This window comes from Pseudomassariella vexata, assembly GCF_002105095.1.
Source record: "Pseudomassariella vexata strain CBS 129021 chromosome Unknown BCR38scaffold_3, whole genome shotgun sequence".
NCBI lineage: Eukaryota > Fungi > Ascomycota > Sordariomycetes > Amphisphaeriales > Pseudomassariaceae > Pseudomassariella > Pseudomassariella vexata.
Window position 1 is genome coordinate 2410767 of NW_024467958.1, and position 19075 is coordinate 2429841.

At 50.5% G+C, this 19075-nt stretch overlaps 8 protein-coding genes across 8 annotated transcripts; 5 read left to right on the top strand and 3 right to left on the bottom strand.

Annotated features, from left to right (window-relative positions):
* The first annotated feature begins 947 nt into the window (after window positions 1–947).
* BCR38DRAFT_424472 (uncharacterized protein) lies at window positions 948–1452 on the top strand. The gene has a single exon (XM_040859655.1). It carries the CDS (start codon window positions 1020–1022, stop codon window positions 1299–1301), a length of 282 nt encoding a protein of 93 aa, XP_040719120.1. The 5' UTR covers window positions 948–1019; the 3' UTR covers window positions 1302–1452.
* A 664-nt stretch (window positions 1453–2116) lies between these two features.
* Window positions 2117–4184, top strand: BCR38DRAFT_140014 (S-adenosyl-L-methionine-dependent methyltransferase). Its single transcript, XM_040853629.1, has 5 exons — window positions 2117–2424; window positions 2475–2554; window positions 2606–2873; window positions 3057–3519; window positions 3578–4184. Exons 1-5 carry the CDS (start codon window positions 2339–2341, stop codon window positions 3716–3718), a joined length of 1038 nt encoding a protein of 345 aa, XP_040719121.1. The 5' UTR covers window positions 2117–2338; the 3' UTR covers window positions 3719–4184.
* Window positions 4185–5623: 1439 nt separating this feature from the next.
* On the bottom strand, window positions 5624–6779 carry BCR38DRAFT_424475 (RmlC-like cupin domain-containing protein). Its single transcript, XM_040859656.1, has one exon. The coding sequence runs from the start codon at window positions 6548–6550 to the stop codon at window positions 5894–5896; it is 657 nt and encodes a 218-aa protein (XP_040719122.1). The 5' UTR covers window positions 6551–6779; the 3' UTR covers window positions 5624–5893.
* Window positions 6780–7049: 270 nt separating this feature from the next.
* BCR38DRAFT_140030 (uncharacterized protein) lies at window positions 7050–7954 on the top strand. The gene has a single exon (XM_040853630.1). It carries the CDS (start codon window positions 7261–7263, stop codon window positions 7741–7743), a length of 483 nt encoding a protein of 160 aa, XP_040719123.1. The 5' UTR covers window positions 7050–7260; the 3' UTR covers window positions 7744–7954.
* Window positions 7955–8164: 210 nt separating this feature from the next.
* Window positions 8165–10359, top strand: BCR38DRAFT_336264 (uncharacterized protein; the record flags this gene model as incomplete). Its single annotated transcript, XM_040855442.1, has 4 exons — window positions 8165–8279; window positions 8340–8356; window positions 8435–8545; window positions 8617–10359. 4 exons carry the CDS (start codon window positions 8165–8167, stop codon window positions 10357–10359), a joined length of 1986 nt encoding a protein of 661 aa, XP_040719124.1.
* A 172-nt stretch (window positions 10360–10531) lies between these two features.
* Window positions 10532–11953, bottom strand: BCR38DRAFT_334890 (uncharacterized protein; the record flags this gene model as incomplete). The annotated part of the gene is made up of 2 exons (XM_040855353.1): window positions 10532–10873; window positions 10913–11953. 2 exons carry the CDS (start codon window positions 11951–11953, stop codon window positions 10532–10534), a joined length of 1383 nt encoding a protein of 460 aa, XP_040719125.1.
* Window positions 11954–12357: 404 nt separating this feature from the next.
* Window positions 12358–12770, top strand: BCR38DRAFT_424477 (uncharacterized protein). Its single transcript, XM_040859657.1, has one exon. The coding sequence runs from the start codon at window positions 12379–12381 to the stop codon at window positions 12742–12744; it is 366 nt and encodes a 121-aa protein (XP_040719126.1). The 5' UTR covers window positions 12358–12378; the 3' UTR covers window positions 12745–12770.
* A 3956-nt stretch (window positions 12771–16726) lies between these two features.
* On the bottom strand, window positions 16727–18519 carry BCR38DRAFT_521808 (uncharacterized protein). Its single transcript, XM_040865202.1, has 6 exons — window positions 18107–18519; window positions 18020–18039; window positions 17906–17939; window positions 17388–17838; window positions 17240–17335; window positions 16727–17165 (listed from the first exon to the last, which is right to left on the bottom strand). The coding sequence occupies exons 1-6, from the start codon at window positions 18303–18305 to the stop codon at window positions 16775–16777; spliced, it is 1191 nt and encodes a 396-aa protein (XP_040719127.1). The 5' UTR covers window positions 18306–18519; the 3' UTR covers window positions 16727–16774.
* Between the last annotated feature and the right edge of the window lie 556 nt (window positions 18520–19075).

The following is a 19075-nucleotide window of genomic DNA, read 5'->3' on the forward strand; positions in this document are numbered from 1 at the left end:
CCCATTGTGCTGGGCCTGAAATTTTCAGGGTTGCTTCTACCCTCCCTTGTCATCCACATTCCTGGGTTCGCAGCCATTCTGCTGCGGGGTAGCGCGGCGACATCCATCCACGTTATACCTGGGTACTTGTCACAATTGATATTTAGGACACTGCGTAAAACTGTTTCGAGTGCTTGCGAGTACTCATGTTCACCTGATCTCTGTGGAGATAACGCGATTTGTTTCACTGGACACTCCGTGTCCTTGCGGCTGATGTAATTCGCAAGTCTGCCTACAAACGGCTAACCGACTGGGACATTCCCTGGCGCGGTACTCGATAGGCGCGTGTCACCGATCCATCGCTCCCTGAACGCTTCAGATGCAAAGGCCATGTGTCTGCAGCTCTTGTGTAGGGTTTTGCCTTTCGGCGGGATCCATGCCCGGTATCACAATCAACTGCTCAGCTTGGACTGAGACGGTGCCTGGAAAGATATGACGGGGTGGCTTTCTTCGGCGATCCGAATAGACGGTTCGACGTCTTGGGAGAGTTTCAAGATCCAATGTGCCAGATGTAGCTGCTACGTAACAGTATATTTTAAAAAGAACCTATATGCTAGATACCGCTGGCTGTCAAACCCCAAGTGCTTGGATTTGGAACTTGACGGATGCAGCTACCCCTCAAACGGAGGGTTTCGTGCTACCAAAAGAATTGGGTTGCATTAAACGAAGGTGGGCTGACTTCTATCTAGATGCTACCGCGGACACTTGTACTTCGAACGAGCTTCTTTCCAACCTGGAAGCCCTATACCCATGCGATGACAAGGTTAGCTCATCGGGGAAATAGCTCTAGCGCGAGCTTAGAACGCCCCCCTTCCCTGACTGCCTCTTGGACACCATTCGCCGGCGGCAGAGGCTTCACTATCAACCCTCGTGCATTACGCCCCGTCTTTTGAAGCATACAACCGAGGCTGTTACGAATCACAGTTTCCACGCATAAGTATTCCAATAGTCGCGATTCCACCTGATATCGCATAGACACTATGTGGCTGGGCATTCGTCATGCTCTCGTTGTTGGCGCACCGCAAGCGAGGGTCGCTGTCGCGGGGGTTTTCGACTTAAACCTTACCAAGCCTTTAGCACCCCTCTTACATGACGCGACCAGATCGCAGATATCCACCCTTGATGGATTGAAATATACAACGGTGCTGCAATGGACGTCCACCTCCCCATCGCATTGGACGAGCGAAAGCCCACCTGATTATCAGCTGCACTATGGGTCAGGATCAAGTATATGTCTTATCAATCGGGTTTCGAGGGTTTGATGCGACCAATCCTGCCCGTTGCAGAAACCAGGGCCATGACCCGTGTCGACTCTCACAGTTGCAGGAGGAATTTCTAGCCGCGCTTCCCGTTTGCGTGATACGCAACGGAAAAAAAGAAGTAGCATCCCTCAGATGGAAAGCGGTTCTCGGTGGGAAAGGCAATCGAGCTGCTGCACGCATATGTCTGCGGAGTTGTTGCCGGCTGGAATGTCTGACGGTCTGATGCATGGATGGTCGTCTAATGTCTCCTACCCTACCTACCGCACAAGAAAAAGGTTTCCCACCCCAGCTACAAGGGACGGTCACAGATTCGCAAATCCTCCCTCTCTCCACCCTCTACTAGTCTATGCGAGCCCGGTATCCTGTCTGGTGCCCGCAAAGCGACTGGTTTCACCTTACCGTGCGGCGTAGTCACCGTTACTCAAGAAATTCCCAATTCCCAATCAGGAGACATCGTAACAGGGGACGCGGCTTGACCGGGCTCTTGCATGCCTGCCGTACACCCAAACCGTTCCTTCGGGTCCTGTCGTTCCCGACAATCTGGATCGATTCTTTTCTTTTAGGAAACGCCAATAGAGGGAGCTTCGAATAACTCGAGAGCTGCTGTTGTCAATAAGGCGAAACGGCACTTCCGTCAGACTACCGACGCAATTAAGCTTCCACGCCACGCGTCTAATAGGGTTGTTTCTTGGGATAGTTCTTAGGTTGGGTCGCTAGCTTGAGGCACATATAACCCTAAGTTTATATGTGGTCCTGCGTTTTGCCGGCGAGCTTATCAAATCCGATCCATCTTCACGTCCACAATTCCTCATATTGCTGGGCGCAAGATTCTCGCCAGAATTATTATTGTCTTTTGCTAGTGTCTATTTTGTTAACCATGCCGCGCAACGGTGGATACGGAGGCGTCGGGACAGATAACGAACGGTATCAAGTCGGCCGCTCCGACGGCCTCGACACTTTCAGTCTGATGAACTACCAGTTCACGTTTGAACAACGTCTCGATGATGCGACAGCTGCCTCTTTCCAGATAGAAGCGGATGTATGTACCTAATCACACTCATCCTTCCCTCTATGTCATGTCAGATTTGCTCACCCCCAGGCAGCCTGATCCTAATAATAGCCCGTACGTTGATATGCCTGCTCCGGACGTCCCGCCACTAACTCTTGTGCCAGCGACTACCAGACGGTCACAAGTAGCATAACGAGGTATCGGTTAGAGAATGGACGAACCTACCACGCATACCAGGACGGCTGTAAGTACTCGTCTGATACCCTCAACCCCGCGGCTGACAATTTGCTCGCAGCATACATGTTCCCAAACGACCTCTATGAGTGTGATCGCCTCGACTGGCAGTATTATTGCATAAAACATCTGATGGGCGGCGAGCTACATTTCGCACCATTTTCACAAAACGATCCTCCGCGGAAGGTGCTTGATATAGGCACTGGCACGGGTATCTGGGCTGTTGACATGGGGGATGAGTATCCCACCGCTAGAATAATCGGCACCGATTTAACACCCATTCAACCTGACTACGTGCCCCCTAACGTTATTTTTGAGATCGACGACTGGTAAGAAACAGCCGATCTCTTTCCTAGCCCCTTGGCCGTATTTCAAGACAACTTTATACAGTGCCAATTTGTTCCTTCAGTCAACATGGTCACGCCAACCCAGCAACTTTCATTCATCTCTCTGCGGACCCTCGCCAGAGCCCAATGCATCCATATTATTTCAGACTGCTGATACTGTTCTAGCCTGCAAGAGTGGAGGTTCAGAGAGCTCTTCGACTTCGTCCACCTGCGCTGCATGCTGGGTAGCATACGAGACTTCAAGGATGACATCGCCGTGAAAGCATTCGATCACCTCGAGCCAGGTGGCTGGCTGGAGGCACAGGAGCTACACTGCTCAATCCAATGTGACGACAACACAATGCCACCGGATTTCCCACCCAAGGTCCACTTTGACGACCTCGAAGATGCTACTGCGTCGGAGCAGCGGCCTCTCCGCATCGCCCACACATACGCCCAAGGCATGCGAGACGCTGGTTTCGTAGACGTGGTAGAACGAACCTACAAGATCCCTATCAACAGTTGGCCGATAAATAGGAAGTACAAGGAGCTTGGGAAGATGTGGGAGGAGAATTTCGCCCAGGGCATCTCGGCTTTCTCTATGGCTCCCTTACATCGGATACGAGGGTTGAACAGGAAGCAAATCGAGGCGAGTCCCTATTAAGCCGTCAACAACAACGGAAAGCATAACTAACTTTCAGGCGTAGATCATGTTGATAGATGTGAGAAAGGGTCTCTCGGACCAAAGCGTGCATGCGTACCAGAAATTCTACGTTGTCTGGGGACGGAAGCCGTACCCGGGTGAGGTGCCGGAACCAAGGGGTGAAGCGGAGATGACGGATATTTAGCGACAGAAACGTCGGTCAGCATTGCCGGCGTTTGGGAAACTGGTGTTCGAAGGTGGAGCTATATTATCCCTGTTCAGTCCAAGAGGTCTCATTGACTGGAGTCTTGGGGATGTGATACACTTTTGATTTGCCCTCGGGACATTATGACTTCAAATGAAGTTCTGAATAAATGTTCTTCATTTTAAGCTGGAGGAGGAAGATGGGTCACATGGCGGCTCGCAATGGCGCCATAGACAAGGAAAAGGAGTAGCGGACTTCAATACGAATGTCCTAACTTCAAAAAACTGCCCGTATATAGGAGACGTGACATACTGGGGTGGATGGACATATATTGAACCCATTTTCAGCGGCTCGCTGTTGATGTTAAGTTGCTGACCGAGGGACTGCAGAGAAGTTCGGTGTGTGTCACTCGAGCAATGTAACGCAACGAATCGTAGGTCGTTTATATCAAATAAATGTTCCGTGCCTACGCTATAATGAACAGGATGCGGGCGTCTTCTTTCCACATCCAGAACTCAGCTCGCAGCGAGCTGCGAGACCAAGGCCCATTGATAGACCTCCGTCCCTGTCCACAGCCTTGGACTGCACCCAATGTGACGTGCTCGACGGACTAGGGGCTCACACTTTGGTACCACGCCCACATGAGGACATTGTACCCTACGGGGGTGCTGTCAGACACCAACCATGCAATCGAGATTTCCATAGGGGTGCTCGAGGGGTTTCATCACCAGGATTCGGAGGAAGCTAGGAAATAGGGAAGACTCGAAAGAAGCTGACAACCTATCCCCTCTAGACGAAGGATGACTGATCACAACGTATAGCAGCGGGGCGTAAGAAAAAAGATAAAAAAGATGTGGGATCTCCCACCGGTCTAAGGTAATGTGTTTACTTCATACTTGAGTTTATTAACTGTATACCCATCATTTCACATATGTGACACAGATACGAGAGGATTTGACTCCTCCTACAGTGCCCGCACTAAATGTTAGTTCACATATATGGTATGAGTGTGAACCTCGACACCCATGAGTGGGATCCCCCACGGCATAAGTTCCTGCACAAGGCGGCGTGGGCCGATCTTAGTTGACAGTTAGGATTGCTTTTGCAACGGCTCTAGATGTCTGTAGACAAGTGTGGCTGTGAGCGTTCTATCTCGATATGATGGACCTTGGATTGATGGGTATCTTTCTAGTGTTGTTTCTATTCTCCTATTTCGAGTTAGTGACGCCGAAGAATTGAGAGGGGGATGGTTTCAAATCGGCTAGAGATCCCAGTCGTTAATATGGATTTCATTTGTTCGCTATTATCTTCTCAACGCAGTGTCGTGGGAAAATTTGTCGCAGATAGGATGGAAACAAGGAATTGTGAGCTCTAGCCTGTTTGGGGGGAGCTGACCCAACGTTTGTTGGCTTGTATCTTCCGGATCTGTTGGTAGCGAAGATTCTGAGGAAGACGTAGGATTCGTAGCTTCGCGAGAGGCTAGCCATCCGGTCTGAAGACAGTGATATTCAGGTTGGGTAAACCAAGTAGAGGTGTGAAGAACAAGTAAAGCTAACGGACCGGAGAGTATCTTTATCTTGTAATTTGCTATGGATGGTGAGGGGGCAGTGAGAGGTGTGTGCCGAACTCAATATTGTGATCTTTCCTGTTTTGATTTGCCAACCTGCTGATGTGAATTCTGAGATCTGAAATCGGCCAGAGATCCTGTTGGCAATGTTGAGTTTTCCATTATGTCCTTGTAGCAGGGCACTTTCCAGCCAGCCAAAAGATGTAATTCAACATGATATGCCAACTATCGACGCCTTGCCCTCGTTCCTTACACCATCCTGCCCATCATGCTACATCACTCCGAGTGTCAGACTGCAGTCGTTCATCAAGGCCGCTGTCACCGTCGTTATGAAATTGTTCTTCCATACGTGGTTAGAACAGATGGGAATGCACTTATATACACGCGAGTTTCGAACCACTTCCAACTACTGCTTTTCTGGCTCACCACAACAAAGGCATGGTCAATCTGAAAACAAGTCCAGATAGGGTCGAAAAGAGAGCTCTTGGGTCACGATTGGGCCTTTCTAACAAGTTCATCATATCAAATCTAGCTGTACAGACAGGGGCGCATACACTCCTCGCCCAACCCAAAAGAAGATTTGCTCAACTGGAAATCAAGTCCCAACATCAGCTTTTCCTAACGAGCCAGCCCAGTTTCTCCGCCTGCTCAGACCCAACAAGCACTTTCAACCCTTCCGCAACCAGAAAATCATGATCACAATACTCGAACCCAGGAACGACTGTCTCCGAGATCAACAACACACCACTCTGCTGACCCTCTGCCCCTTGATCTGGGAGCAAGAAACTGGCCTTATACTTCCCACCCTCTACAATCCACTGCAACCGCTCCCCCTTCGCCACATCATGACCCACGACAAACGACTCAACCCGCTTCCCCCTGCCGCCGCCCTCATACTCGACATCCTCCTCATCGGCATGAATGAGCACATATATCCCACGTCCTCGGTGCAGCGTGTGTACAGTCCGTCCCCGGTTGCGGTGGAAATTGCCCTGAGGAGACGACGGGGTAAGGAGGTAGTAGATGCTGGTGGAGGCGTTGCGGTAGCGAGGGTCGAAGCCCTCCCGTTGCGGCATCAACTCTGATGCTGGGTTGAGAGGGAAAGGGGAGGAAATGAGCAGGGGGTCTCGGTCTGTTTCGGTAAAGTAGCCGCCTTCTATATGTGGAATCATGGAGAGGGTCTTGATGAGAGCTGATGTGGAGCTCGATTCTGGAGGTGGCGGAAAGGAAGCAGAGAAGAATGACTTGATGGCTGTTGTGGCCATTGTGTATGGTCGTGAGTCAAGATGCACTGGACTGACTCCGGAATTCACGACACAGGTGTCGATATTGGAAGCACAAGAAAAAGCATGTTTGGGTGGAGGGTTTTCTGCGTATGAACAGTTCTCTCCCAAATGCTCCGTGTTGAGAGTAATGGTCGAAAAATCGACGACAAATTAGCATTAATCCTGATATTATCACTCACGTACATAGTACGCTCACACTGGCTAAAGGACCCGCTGATACTTGGACTCGTTAGCTCCGAAGCGTCCGAACGTGCAGCGTGATGCTGACTCCATGCGACAGGTGGCCGTCACTGATACGACTCAAAGTGTTCCTATGCATGACTTAAGGCTGTTTGCTGCACGAGTAGATAAGTGCTTCTAGCCATAGGCAAGGAAGGCGTGGTAAGTTCCTGCATATGCAGGCTGCTGACGATGTGGTCAATGATTTTTGCTCCGGTTCACGGCTAGCGATGACTGAGTCTTTGCAATCGCCGTCAATCAGCACTTGAAGAGCACAAGTCATTGTTGATAGCATGGTGCACTTCCTCGAAGTTCGGCACCTCTTCATTTTACTTGATTTGGATCTCCAAAGGCCCTCGAGATGCCACCTTGGTTTCCACTAGAACCCCTGCGAGAAGATGCTTTGGCGGAATCGAAGAAGCAAACCTTGGAATCAGTAAAACGGTTCGACGGCTAAAACATCCATCCCCATGGGGAAGTCTGCCGTGCGTCTGAAAATTCAGACGAAGGTTGCCGGCAGAATTTTACGTGACAAACGTCTGAGAAATACTGAAGCACTGTTTTCGTTGGATGCGACCGCTACGAAAAATCTCGTGAGAATGCGAATTACCCTAGAGCGCAGCCTACAGCGCAGCTTAGAGCCCCAAAAACGCCGAGGCATGATGCGGCTAAAAAGTTTACGAATCGAATCTTCCGCAGCACCGCCAGGCCACGTCTTCGAGACGTTGACGCAAAGCTCGGCCCAGGTGGCTTTTCGCCTAACGAAAGCAAGGGAACCAAGTCTTTTGGTCCCAATTCCGAAGTGGGATCTGCCCCTTTCTCGACTTCGGAGGACTTGCTTCGATCGACATTTGGAGATTCAAGGCCAATCTCTATTTTCGATTCTCCTTCTCCCAATTTGCGCCCAATGGACTGATGAAGACCATCGCGGCTCTTCCACTTCCAATCTCTAGCATTTTTCTTGTGCCCTGCATTGATGGCCGTCTTCTCTTCTTTCTAGCTCCTAGTACCGTCAACACCTCTGCCTTTCTTTCGCCCCCAAGCAACCCGACGTGGCGGCGACGCGACATCGGTCCAGCATCCTCGAGTTCGCCGGTGTCGACGGACAACTTTCCTGGTTGTACGAAGCTGCCATTTACACCATTGCCGGTTTATTAATGCCTCGAACACGATATTCCATTTACTAGTTGCATCGGGCCCTGTCCTATATTGCCGACGACATACCCTCCTGCGTTTCCTTCGCACCTTCCTTGGTGGTCCCAAGGACTCGGAACCCTGGTTTTTGTTTTGTTCGAGCCGCGCCGAGCAGATTGGTACGATTGGGCTCAGACTAGCTTTGCGCTTCACGGACATCGACTTTGGAGACACGCGACAATGACCTCGTTGATGAGCAAGCGCCAACAGGCGCGCAACGAGAAGGCCCTGCAGGACCTGGTGCAGAGTGTGCCAGGTAACAACTTCTGCGCCGACTGCAACGCCAGGAACCCAGGTGCGTATTCTGCATGTCTTCAAGCCCGCATAAGCAATGACTGACACTTTCGGTTTTCAGCATGGGCATCATGGAGTGTACGTATCTGAATACGGTTGCGACCGACCCGCGCATCGGAAAACACCCAGAGGAAAACTAACATGTGGATTTCGTAGTTGGGCGTGTTTCTCTGCATGCGATGTGCAGCCATCCATCGCAAGCTTGGCACCCACATCTCCAAGGTTAAATCGCTGAGCATGGACGGCTGGTCGAACGATCAAGTTGAGGTATGCCATCCCTGGTTGTAACTACAGTCTGCGAGCACCGAGTTCGATTGGGATACTGACGATGTGAGTAGAATATGAAGCGGGTAGGCAACGCCATTTCCAACAAAAAATACAACGCCCAGAACAAGAAGCCGCCAGTACCTATCGATGCAGATGAAGTCGACTCGGCAATGGAACGATTCATCCGTGCAAAGTATATGCAGAGCGTGGCAGCACCGGCAGCCCATGACGCTCGACGGCACGACAGAGCCAGTACGGAGTCAGACGAAGGACCGCCTCCTCCCTTGCCGCCTAAGACGGGTGGCAGTTTCTTCAAAAAGAGCTCTGCCACGTTTCCTCTGTCATTCCGATCCAGGAAAACCCCTCTTAGTCCGAAACATGACACGCCCCAGCAACTTCAGAGCAAGCCATCCAAGGTCTTCGGCGCGAGCGTTAATCAGGACAGCCCTGAGGAAATGGCCCCAAAGCTCTCGCACCTTCGCGACATGGGTTTCGCAGATGACAAGCGCAACGCTATGGTCTTGAAAGGTGTAAACGGCAATCTCCAGAAGGCGATAGAGGCGCTTGTACGGCTCGGAGAAGGTGGAGGAATACCACCTTCCCTGGGTTGTGCCCGCCAAAATTCCCTGTCAACTTCGAGGTCGATGACTTCATTGAAGACAGGGCCTCCTGTAACGCCTGTGGGCTTGTCGAGAACCAGTCCGGCGGCAAGCCCCAGTCCAGCAACATCCAACAATCCTTGGGATATGCCACCAGCTCAACCGCAGTCATCTCAGTCAACGGGTACACTACAGAATCGGAATCCTTTCTATTCAACCAATCCATTCGGGATGCCGGTTCAACAAGCCGAGTTCACCTTGAACCAGTCGTTGCAGAACCTCTCTCTGACGCCATCCCAGCAACAGCTCTTCCCACATCACACTGGAGGTATAACTACGCCTGCGCCAACGCAACCGCAGCAGCAACAGCAACCGATGTACCAGCAATCTATGGCGACGCCAGTACCTCAAAACCAAGACTTCGCATCTACTGCATTTAATAATCAAACCTACCAACAACCGCTTCAGCAACCTCAGCAAAGTTACAACCCGTTTCTGCAGGCACCCGCATCGCAGAAACCGCCACAGCTCTCCGTGACCGCGACACCATTTTTAAACCAGGGTAACAATCCATTCACCCGCTCGCCTACCAGGATGACGTCGCCAACGACGCTGAATCAAATCCCCGAGCAAGCACAGCAAAATTTCTACAGCTCCCTGCAATCGCAAACTTTGAACCAGATCCCTGAGCAGTCGCAACAACACTTCTACGGCGCACCCCAGTCGCAGTTTGGGAATAACCCGTTCTTTGCCACGGGTCAACCAGCGCAACAACAGCCGCAGGCGTTCGACCAGGGCTTTTACCAACCTGAGCAACAGGCCCAGCAAGCACCAGCGCCGCATCCAGTGTACCAATCGCAGCAGCAGACCAAGGCAGACATTTTGGCCTTATACAACTACCCGAGTCTTGCGCCGACTCCGGTACAACAGCCACAGGACCAGAGTGTGCCCAACACAGAGGCTGCTGCTCACGTGGCCTCTACTCTGGTAGTGCAAACATCACCACGGCGCAGTTTCTCGACGCCTTTGCCGGCGGGAAACAAAAACCCCTTTTTGAATGGAGGTGCGTCGTCACCCTCAGCGGCGTTCAGCAACCCTGCGCCTACTGGCAGTGCTCGAAGTCGCGAAAGCATGACTTTGGGGATGGAGATGGCCTGGAACAATGGCCGTCATAGCCCGGATGCATTTGCCAGTCTGAGTGCGAGGAGCAGTTGATGAAAAGGTTATCCTAGGGTCTGTATATATAACCATCATGTATTGAAACCATGTATTCATCGCAGCAAGAGCATGTGATCTAGTAGTGTGTGGCCAAGAAATTTTTGACGCTCTTCGCCGATTGCCCCAGACGCCTTCGACACCGGACACGCGCTTGCATTTGTACCAAAACTCATTTGTGCACCTCCGTCAAGCTGAATTCTTCCCACGGCATACCCTCCACATCCTCAAATCCCTGCCCTTCGTACCTAGCCACCTTGCTCCATCCCCGAATCGCAGCCCTCCAGTAACACATCTCCGCGGCCGGACTAAGATATCCCGCCTCATGAAACATCTCCCGCTGTCGTCTCGCAATGCCCTCAGCGACCTGGGGATGCTTTTCCAACCACTCAATCGTTGCCTCCAAATCGCTCCAATCCGGCGCCACGAACACGATATTCGCCTCCTCAGCCCGATACTCCCGTGGCCACGCCTCCTTTACCCAGGGGGCCGGGTACGGCGCCAACCTCGGGTTCTCCCCTTTGGTTACAGGATCCCGAAGCGTGCGTTTCACGCCTCCGTCAAAGCCGCTACTGCTGAAGACGGGACGCACGAGGTGGGTCGTGTGCTGCATCCAGGCCAGGGGCGGGGTTATAACTACGCTCGCACAGAGTTGGTGAAACTGGAAACGTCCGCTGTACGTGATCCCTTCGGTTTGGATGATGTACTTGTACCGACAGAAATCCTCGATGGCCAGCGCGTTGGACGCGTTGTGTCCATTGGTGACCCACTTTAGAGCTTCGATGTCGGCCCAGGGTTTGGAGGACGAAGTGAGGAGCAAGGTCTGCCGGACGCGGCCGGCGCGCGCGTTGTTGAAGCGGGTCGTGCCACGCCAGATGGCTTTGGGGATTTTGCTTGACCAGCTACCTTTTGGGGATGAGAACGTGGATTCGAGAGAAGTGATGGCGCTGGCGGCGCGCGGGAAGGAACCGATGAAGGGCAGGGGCCAGGAGTAGAAGCTGAAGTGCGGGACAGGGAAGATGTGGGAGGAGGGCTTGTTGAGCGCGGTGTCCGCGGGACGGGAGTATGAGAAGGACGGGGATAGAGGGTCGTCGTGGTGGTTGAAGGCGAAGATGGTATCAGGGATTTCGTCCGGGTTGGGAGATGTGAGTAGCGCGGCGGCGATTTGGTGCAGTGTTGCGCTGCGGTGCGCCAGCATGTCTGCTGACAAGTCGGATTTACGCACCCATTGCAGGATAGAGAGCTTGCCGTTGTGGATGCGGGCTACGAGGGGACCTAGGGGGCCGCTGGGGGAGAGAGTGAAGGGGCCTTTGGAGACGACGGTGTCGATTTCGCTGGTTAGGCCTGGGAAGGTGGTGGTGCATTGGGAGTGCGTGAGGAAGAGGTTGTTGAGAACCTCTAGGGATGGCGATTGATGTATGTGCGGACTGCTGGGATAGGAGTAGGAGGAATCGAGGATGGTGCGGGAGGAATCGAGGCTGTGGTTGGGGACGAGGAGGAAGCAGTAAATTGCTAGGAGGAGGACGCAGATTATGGCTAGTTGTCGGAGGCGGGAGGATTGTCTGGTGTGGAGTGGTTTGATCGTTGACCCCATGATGCGCGAAAAGGCATTTCGTTTTCAGACCTAGGAACTACTAGTAAGAGAGAAACATGTGCCAAGATATTCAAGGACGCAACTGTGCGGGCGCCAGATCTTGATATCTACTTCGTCAACACGATCTCTGGCATGAGGAATCCGGCCCCTCTTCCGGAGCGAGTGTGACGACGCGTCCCGGATCGTCTGGCTCCGGAGGCTTGGATGCGGAACTATTGCGGGCGGGGTGCTACCCCAAGTTTCAATTAGGGACATTTAGGTAAATATGCCAAGCAGGCATGGCAAGGTGGTATGATGGTCTTCTGACATGGGGTGTTGAGTTCAAAAACCAGCCTGTTGTTCCAACGTTATAATTGCGCTGCATTGGCACTCCGTCCAAAGATACTTCTGTGGTAATTGTCCCAGGTCATCTGCTATCATCCAATATGGCCAAGATCAGGTACACTGGTAGGGGGAGATATGCAAGATGGGCAAGTTACGAATCAAAAGACATGGTCTTCTCACTGATATTAGTTGCCCCGCCAATCAATTTACATAGAACCTGTGTGCTCCTGCACATCTTACTCGTTCAACTAGGATCACGCGAACACTACAGATCGAGGACGACAAAATGCCAGGCGCCCCCCTGTAGAGTACCCAAATTGACTGTTCACTCTGCTGGGATATCTGCTTATTACGCATCCTTCCACCATTTAGTGTACCATTTATCATGTTTTCTTTGCACCAACTGCCCCTGTTTATGCTTCGTTGATACCGTACGCACTCAAACGCACTCTCACCTATCGAGCTGAAATGTAAATATTAAAATTCACCAACGAATCCTTATCATTATACTCCGCTTCTAGGGAGGAGTCACGCTGCTCGTCCTCGGAATCAGGGGGCTACTTAGTGCTAATTAATGAGTTATGAGGGGAGATAGAGAGACGGCTCGCAATTTACCTCATTCCAGCTTTATGGTACAGCATGCACTCACCATCAAGGCGCAATTCCATATCTTTGGACACAAGGCCTGTAGTAGCTTCCAAATCTCTTTCAAGAAACCCAAGGATGTTCTACTTAAACTGCAGTATTCCCAAAACTGACTTCTGAGTGCTTCAGAATGCTTTGAGAATCCAGCGAGGAAAGCATCATCTATTGGTCTTGCGTGTCCATCGTAGGAGTGCGATGCTGCTCGAATAACTATTGAAACCAATGTCGGCCAGTTTATTCTAATCTTGATCCATCAACTGTTGACCTACCTCCGCCTTCACCTCAAACGTCTTCCCCTTGAATAGATAGTAATAGGAATCTTGATGGTCTAACTTGCAGACATTCTTGCACTTGCTACATTTATTGGGATAGGTTCGGGTTACCAGCCACGAAGAAAGAACTTCATAAATTTCGACATGTGTTTTGGACTGCTGGTGAAATTCGAGGCTACTTTCGTGTCCCTTTTATTCAGCGAATTATTATAGGGGTATTATAAATTGTAATACTCAATCAGCTCCAGTCCAAGTCTGCTTAATAATAACTCAGGAGTATGCTTGGAAATATACCGCTAGTAAGTGTTGTCAAGGTGGGATTGTAGGGTTGATATACAAGGAAACAAATGCAAAATGAGGCTGCAATTATTGCGGTTCAAAGTTAACGATAGGGCTATATTGTCGGTCTTGAAGTCCGGCCAAAATGATAAGGAGAAGAGACGTAGAAGAAATTCGAGAGGAGATCGACCTCATAACTTTCCCATATCCCCAGAAGATATGCCTTGCCAGTTCACTAGGACAAGACGTATCTCCGTTATGCTTCGTGATGTTTTTCTTTCTACGAGTCAGAGGTATTGCTTGCCCCTCTTGTTGCGGCAGAAATAGATGAGACAGGATTCAATCCTTACAAATGGCCTTGTTTGAGAGGGCTAAAGACGATACATTAACTGCGAGAAACACTGAGTCCGAATAGTATGGCTCTGAATATCGTGATAGCAACAACGCGCACGTTGGGCTGTGACTCTCTCGTACATTGCACGAGAAGCGCTAAACATAGGCCATCGTGACTAGTTAACCCGGTTCTGGATATCACAGAACCATCCGAGTCGGTCATGCAGAATAGCAGCTTCATATGCTTATTTGTGTATGTATGTACATCTCACGTGTCCTCACCAAGGAAATATATGTAACGAAGAAGATATCAATGGACACCTAAAGCCAAGCCATCTAAACAGTAGTTTTCATAGTACCACCAGCGCGGAATCGAGTGTCTACGGAGCTCTAGAAGAGGTCCTGCTCACCTAGATGAGTACCCATTCAGTTGAATATACGGCTTCTCGTATATATTTCCATCACATGCTTTGGGTTTGCTGATACGTCCTCATTGCAGACTCCATCATTTAAGCTTTCTGCAACAAGTACTGAAGCCCTCATCATCGGCAGCATAACTGGACTCTCACAATTAACGGCATGAGTTGAATTATCTAATTGTACCGGAAACGAGGTGTTAAATATCCTAATATGATCATACATGGTTAATAGAAAATGACACGGACCCGACTAGAGGAGGCGGTACTCGGTACACACCCGAGTTAGGTACGATTCTAAGGGGCCACTGAGTAGGATCAGCACGGCATCCGGAAGGTCTAAATGTAAGCGTGGATAATTGGACAGGTTACCACCCGGGAGTTTTTAAAGCTGGTGCCTTATCTGCCCAGCACCTGGTCGACTCAGAGAAGAACTCCTCCGCCTCGTTGTACGAGTACGAAATCACAATATTGGTCTAATGCACTCGTGTTGGGCACCCCTTAGAGGTGAGTCCAGCCAATCGCTTGGTTATCCATGTTGCAGTCCCCCGAATTGTACCAAATGGATCCGTCCTAGCAATACTTTTGCAGGTTGGGCAAGCCGTCGATGTCGCCCACCTAGCAGTCTGTTCCGGTCGTATGGTCGCAAAACTGCATTACCTTGGCCGCTCCTCCCTTCTGGCTAAAGCGTGACATGAATTATAATAGACAACTCAAAGACTACACCTAGCCCAATATTATGTTTTGTTTATTCAACATTGCTTGAAAGAGGTCAGTCTGAAACCTAGACTAATTATCGTATATTCATTCGGCTTCATAGGGTTATCTTTGCGGAATCCGGTGGTGTTCAACAAGGGCTTTCTGTCTTTCTACCCCTAGTGATGGAGAGTCTTGAGTCTGGAATGGGCTCGTACGTTTTCCCACTCCCTAGAATACACTGTTGATTCTTTGTGAGTATTGGTCAAGCCGCCGTGAAGGGGAGTAATGGGCGTCCCTCCTGCGTAGCACCGGGTGGTCACTGGCGATCACGGATAGTCTCAGGTAGGGGTGCCCACGATGGTTCATTGATCTCTGCCCTCCCTATCTTCTTCCCGGACACCTGCCCCTTTACATAGATAGCTAGAGCCCGGAGTCGGAGCCGTAGAAAATTAGTTCCTCCAATTGTTCTGTATACCAAGACTCCATATTAGGTCATGAAACGTCCCTACACCGGTGCCTGTAGCATTCAGTTCTCTGACAGCTCGGCTTTAGCTTCATAGGAAAATATTTTTTCTCAGCATTTCGTGAACCGGCTAGTATAAGCCTGAAATAAGTGCTATAATGTATCACATTACAGCATAGTTGAAACCCGAACCCAGGTGATGCGAGTGCATATGGGGTGTGAATTGTTGTATTGGGAAAGGATGGCCAGGTCAGCTATTCTGGCCTGGCAGAGCTCTTTAATAGCTCTTATCTATTTTATCTCTAGCTATAGGGCAACTCCCCATGGGGTCACGTATCACCAGGTGACAAATCAATGTTTCAACAAGCCCAAGCTCGTATTTAGACTTAATGACGGCTTCCGCTGGTTCGGCACGCTGACAGCAGGGCTTTATAAATCAAAGCAGAAAAACTAGAAGCTACAAGTACTTGTGTTCTACGCTCTTCAGTCACTCATCGGCCCCGATAGTACCAGTCGGACTAGATCTTGAAGAGTCCTTCTTAAACTCCGGATACGCCATAGCTAAAGAGGATATCTCGGGCTCTCTTACCTAACTCATGGTACGAGTTCGATATAAACTCAAACCAAAAGCGATGATCGCGCTTGAGGCTGATTTCGATAGTAGTCTATAGATTTATCACAGTGATTCTGGGACATTTCTGACCATATTTGGGACAATGTGTAATGGTGATTGCTTCATAGCCGCTCCCGGCGTAGAATGGACCAATCAGTGACCATGAGAAAGTAAGTTGATATTCGCCGATTCGTTTCTATCGAATGCAAGCAATGCACTATACTGAGACATGGCCTCTTCTAATTCCACCAGCTTCGGCAATTTATCCAACTCAAAGAGCGTCCAATCAAAGTAGTCGACAATCCACCCACCAAACTGCAGTAATATCCACAACAGCAGCCTGGCCATGCCTCCAAACCAGAACCAGTCTGGTCAGCCGATCCAATCTCTCAGGGTCCACCACGCCCCGCGGCTCAATGTATTGGCGATGAATGCGGTGACGAAGGAGCCGGCTGTAAATGTAGCGTTGTTCCGGCTAAAGACAAGGCATTTCTCAAACATGTAGCGGACACGCCAATACGCCGAGCCTTCAAGCAGCGTTCGGTCGTTTCCACTCGCAATATTGGATGCAACTATGCCTACCATACGAGGCATGCATCGTATGCCGAACGCGCGTGGTCACATAAGCGAACTGGAATTTGAGATTCCTCCTTGCATGCTCGAAGAGTTGAGTATCGCTGCTGTAAAAGCCAGGATACATGTGCGTCGACTTTCTATAGAACCTAATCTGGTCTATTTTCCATCCGTTGATCAATGCGGCATCTTACGACACATATTTCACTTGGAATATGTCACTGTCGTCGTCCGTGTTTGATAAATGGCTTTGTCAGAACTGCCGTCCCCATGTTCCTCCCAAACACCTGAATTACCGTTGATTTCATATGGACTGTCGCTCCGCTGCTTTTCGGAGTCTTCGTGGCTACCGGCTTCAACATTGATTATTGTTTCGAGAGGATAAGGGGTGCCATCGTCGAATCGACTATATTGGTCGTGACGCATTATGCGTTCTCCCCCTGAACCGCCAATTGTTGCTCGGGCATTCGTATCGGACAACCCGTATGTTTGTTTTGAGCAGTCACTGCCTAGCAGACGAGGCGACACATGGGCGATGAAGACCTTGAGGGTTGGAAGGGAGCCGCATATACAGGAGAGGTTGCTTTCGACGAGGCTGTTGGAAATCGGGGCGTCAGCAAGTGATTCTGCAGCATATCCGAAGACTGGTATTTTTGCCATGATACTTACATCCACACAAGGACTGGGCCAGCACCCCAGGGCTGATCGGCGTCACTCATTGACCGGATGAGTTTGACAAGACGCATGATGGAGGTCATGACCGTGCTATGTCTAAATTAGCGTTTGCAGCTCTCCAGCTGCCATTGAGGGAACTAACACGGCACCAATGCCAAAACAGCTGATCATCAAGATCTTTTGCTTCCGTGGAACATGCAGCTTGATGATGATTGGCATGGGCACAGCCAGAACCAGGACATCGCCAATAGCGCCCAAGATGGCAGTTGCTTTGTAAACGCCAGGGCGATCGATGCATTCGTATTCCGTGATGGTAATGTCCCAGGCGGCGGCGATCGGGCGACACGGGAAGATGGTTGTAAAAAAGATTGCCACGGAGGAGCCAACGACAACAAATCCGACGGACCAGACCACGTATCGGTACCACAGTTGCGGTGCAAGACGACGATACACCAAAAGAAGAGCTAGTTTGGCACCGCATTGGACGGGGTTGTAAAGAATTGGGAGACGGTATAAGGCCTTGACAAAGTCGCGGTATTTGCTCAGAGGCATCTCCCAGCCGTGGATACCTATGATGCCGCGTACATAATTACCTAATTGGTTGGCAAGCCAGTCAAGCAAATGAAAACACGTGGATAGTTCTCAAAAGTGAGTACTCACGGATAATCAGGACTTGCAACACCACAGAGCAGACCTGAAGTGGCAAGCCCAAGTCAGCAATCGGCAGTAATGGATATGAATGTAAGATCACGAGGCGTGAAGTGAGTTCCATACATAAGCAATGAACAGGCAAACTTGTAGGGTACAAAAGTCAGTGTATGGTCTTGTCAAGATGGCAAGCGGGTTTCCAATGCGGCTCACCATCTTCCAGAAGAATTCGCTTTTGAATAAATAGCCTCACATGAGCTCTCTGGTACACGAAAAGCAGACAAAACACGTTCCCAACGCCAAAGAGCCAATAAGCTTCGGTGACGGTGTGGCGCTGCGGGTTGTCGAAGTCGACGACGTATCCTTCGGGTGGTGGGATGGCAACGGGTACGCCATGCACAATAGCCGCCATGCTGTATGATACCCGAAGACGACTGGTTCTTGCTTAACTCATGTAGTATGATGGTAAGCGAACTGTGAGGAGACTTCCCGGTGTGGGTAGGCAGTTGTTTCGTTGTGAGCAACGGTCCATTCCGCTAGCTAGCGCTTGTTTACTGTGTCCCAGAGTCGCAATCTCATACAGCACTGATCATGCCGGGGTCACTCAATGCCTAAATGAGTGTGCCCATAGCCTTTTCGTCTGCTTGGTGGAGCAGTGACAGAGAAAACGTGGGGCACGTTGGGAATCGCCTAATAACCAGACAGCCATCCCTATTTTAAGCAACGTCAAGCTGGCATCACTTGGGGTACCGACAGTCTAGTAAATTCGAATATGACGAAGCCATCACTGCGCATACGGTGGGGAATAAATCATATTTCATCACCGGGGAGGACTCAGCTAGCACCTGGCCCTACAAGTCCGCTTAGGGCTCCATTTCCGAGGATCCGATCTTGCAGCAGAACCCGCAGCCTTCACGCAGAAAGCCGCAGCATCGTTACAAACAGGTACTTGCAAATCTTATTCTTGAACGTCCAGATCAAAGAAGCCGAGCGTTCTGCTATCCTAAACATTCAGCAGCCTCTGGGACGTGCGACTGAATCAAGAACTTGATCGAGCTCCATGCGTGTGAAAACGTAAAGGACGTGCCGCCAATCCCGTAGTTGAGGTGGATAGCCGTTGAGATTAAACGTAACCCCTTGCCATGATGCAACTTGATGGGTTGTCCGCGATTGGTTCCGAAG

Coding starts and splice junctions, on each gene's coding strand:
- BCR38DRAFT_424472 (XM_040859655.1), top strand. CDS start 1,020: ATGTGGCTGGGCATTCGTCATGCTCTCGTTGTTGGCGCACCGCAAGCG.
- BCR38DRAFT_140014 (XM_040853629.1), top strand. CDS start 2,339: ATGTATGTACCTAATCACACTCATCCTTCCCTCTATGTCATGTCAGAT. Junction 2,425..2,474: donor CCTGATCCTAATAATAGCCC/GTACGTTGATAT, acceptor CTCTTGTGCCAG/CGACTACCAGACGGTCACAA. Junction 3,520..3,577: donor TGAACAGGAAGCAAATCGAG/GCGAGTCCCTAT, acceptor TTTCAGGCGTAG/ATCATGTTGATAGATGTGAG.
- BCR38DRAFT_424475 (XM_040859656.1), bottom strand. CDS start 6,550: ATGGCCACAACAGCCATCAAGTCATTCTTCTCTGCTTCCTTTCCGCCA.
- BCR38DRAFT_140030 (XM_040853630.1), top strand. CDS start 7,261: ATGGGGAAGTCTGCCGTGCGTCTGAAAATTCAGACGAAGGTTGCCGGC.
- BCR38DRAFT_424477 (XM_040859657.1), top strand. CDS start 12,379: ATGGCCAAGATCAGGTACACTGGTAGGGGGAGATATGCAAGATGGGCA.
- BCR38DRAFT_521808 (XM_040865202.1), bottom strand. CDS start 18,305: ATGGCGGCTATTGTGCATGGCGTACCCGTTGCCATCCCACCACCCGAA. Junction 18,040..18,106: donor GCGAATTCTTCTGGAAGATG/GTGAGCCGCATT, acceptor GTACCCTACAAG/TTTGCCTGTTCATTGCTTAT. Junction 17,940..18,019: donor TTTGCCTGTTCATTGCTTAT/GTATGGAACTCA, acceptor TTGCCACTTCAG/GTCTGCTCTGTGGTGTTGCA.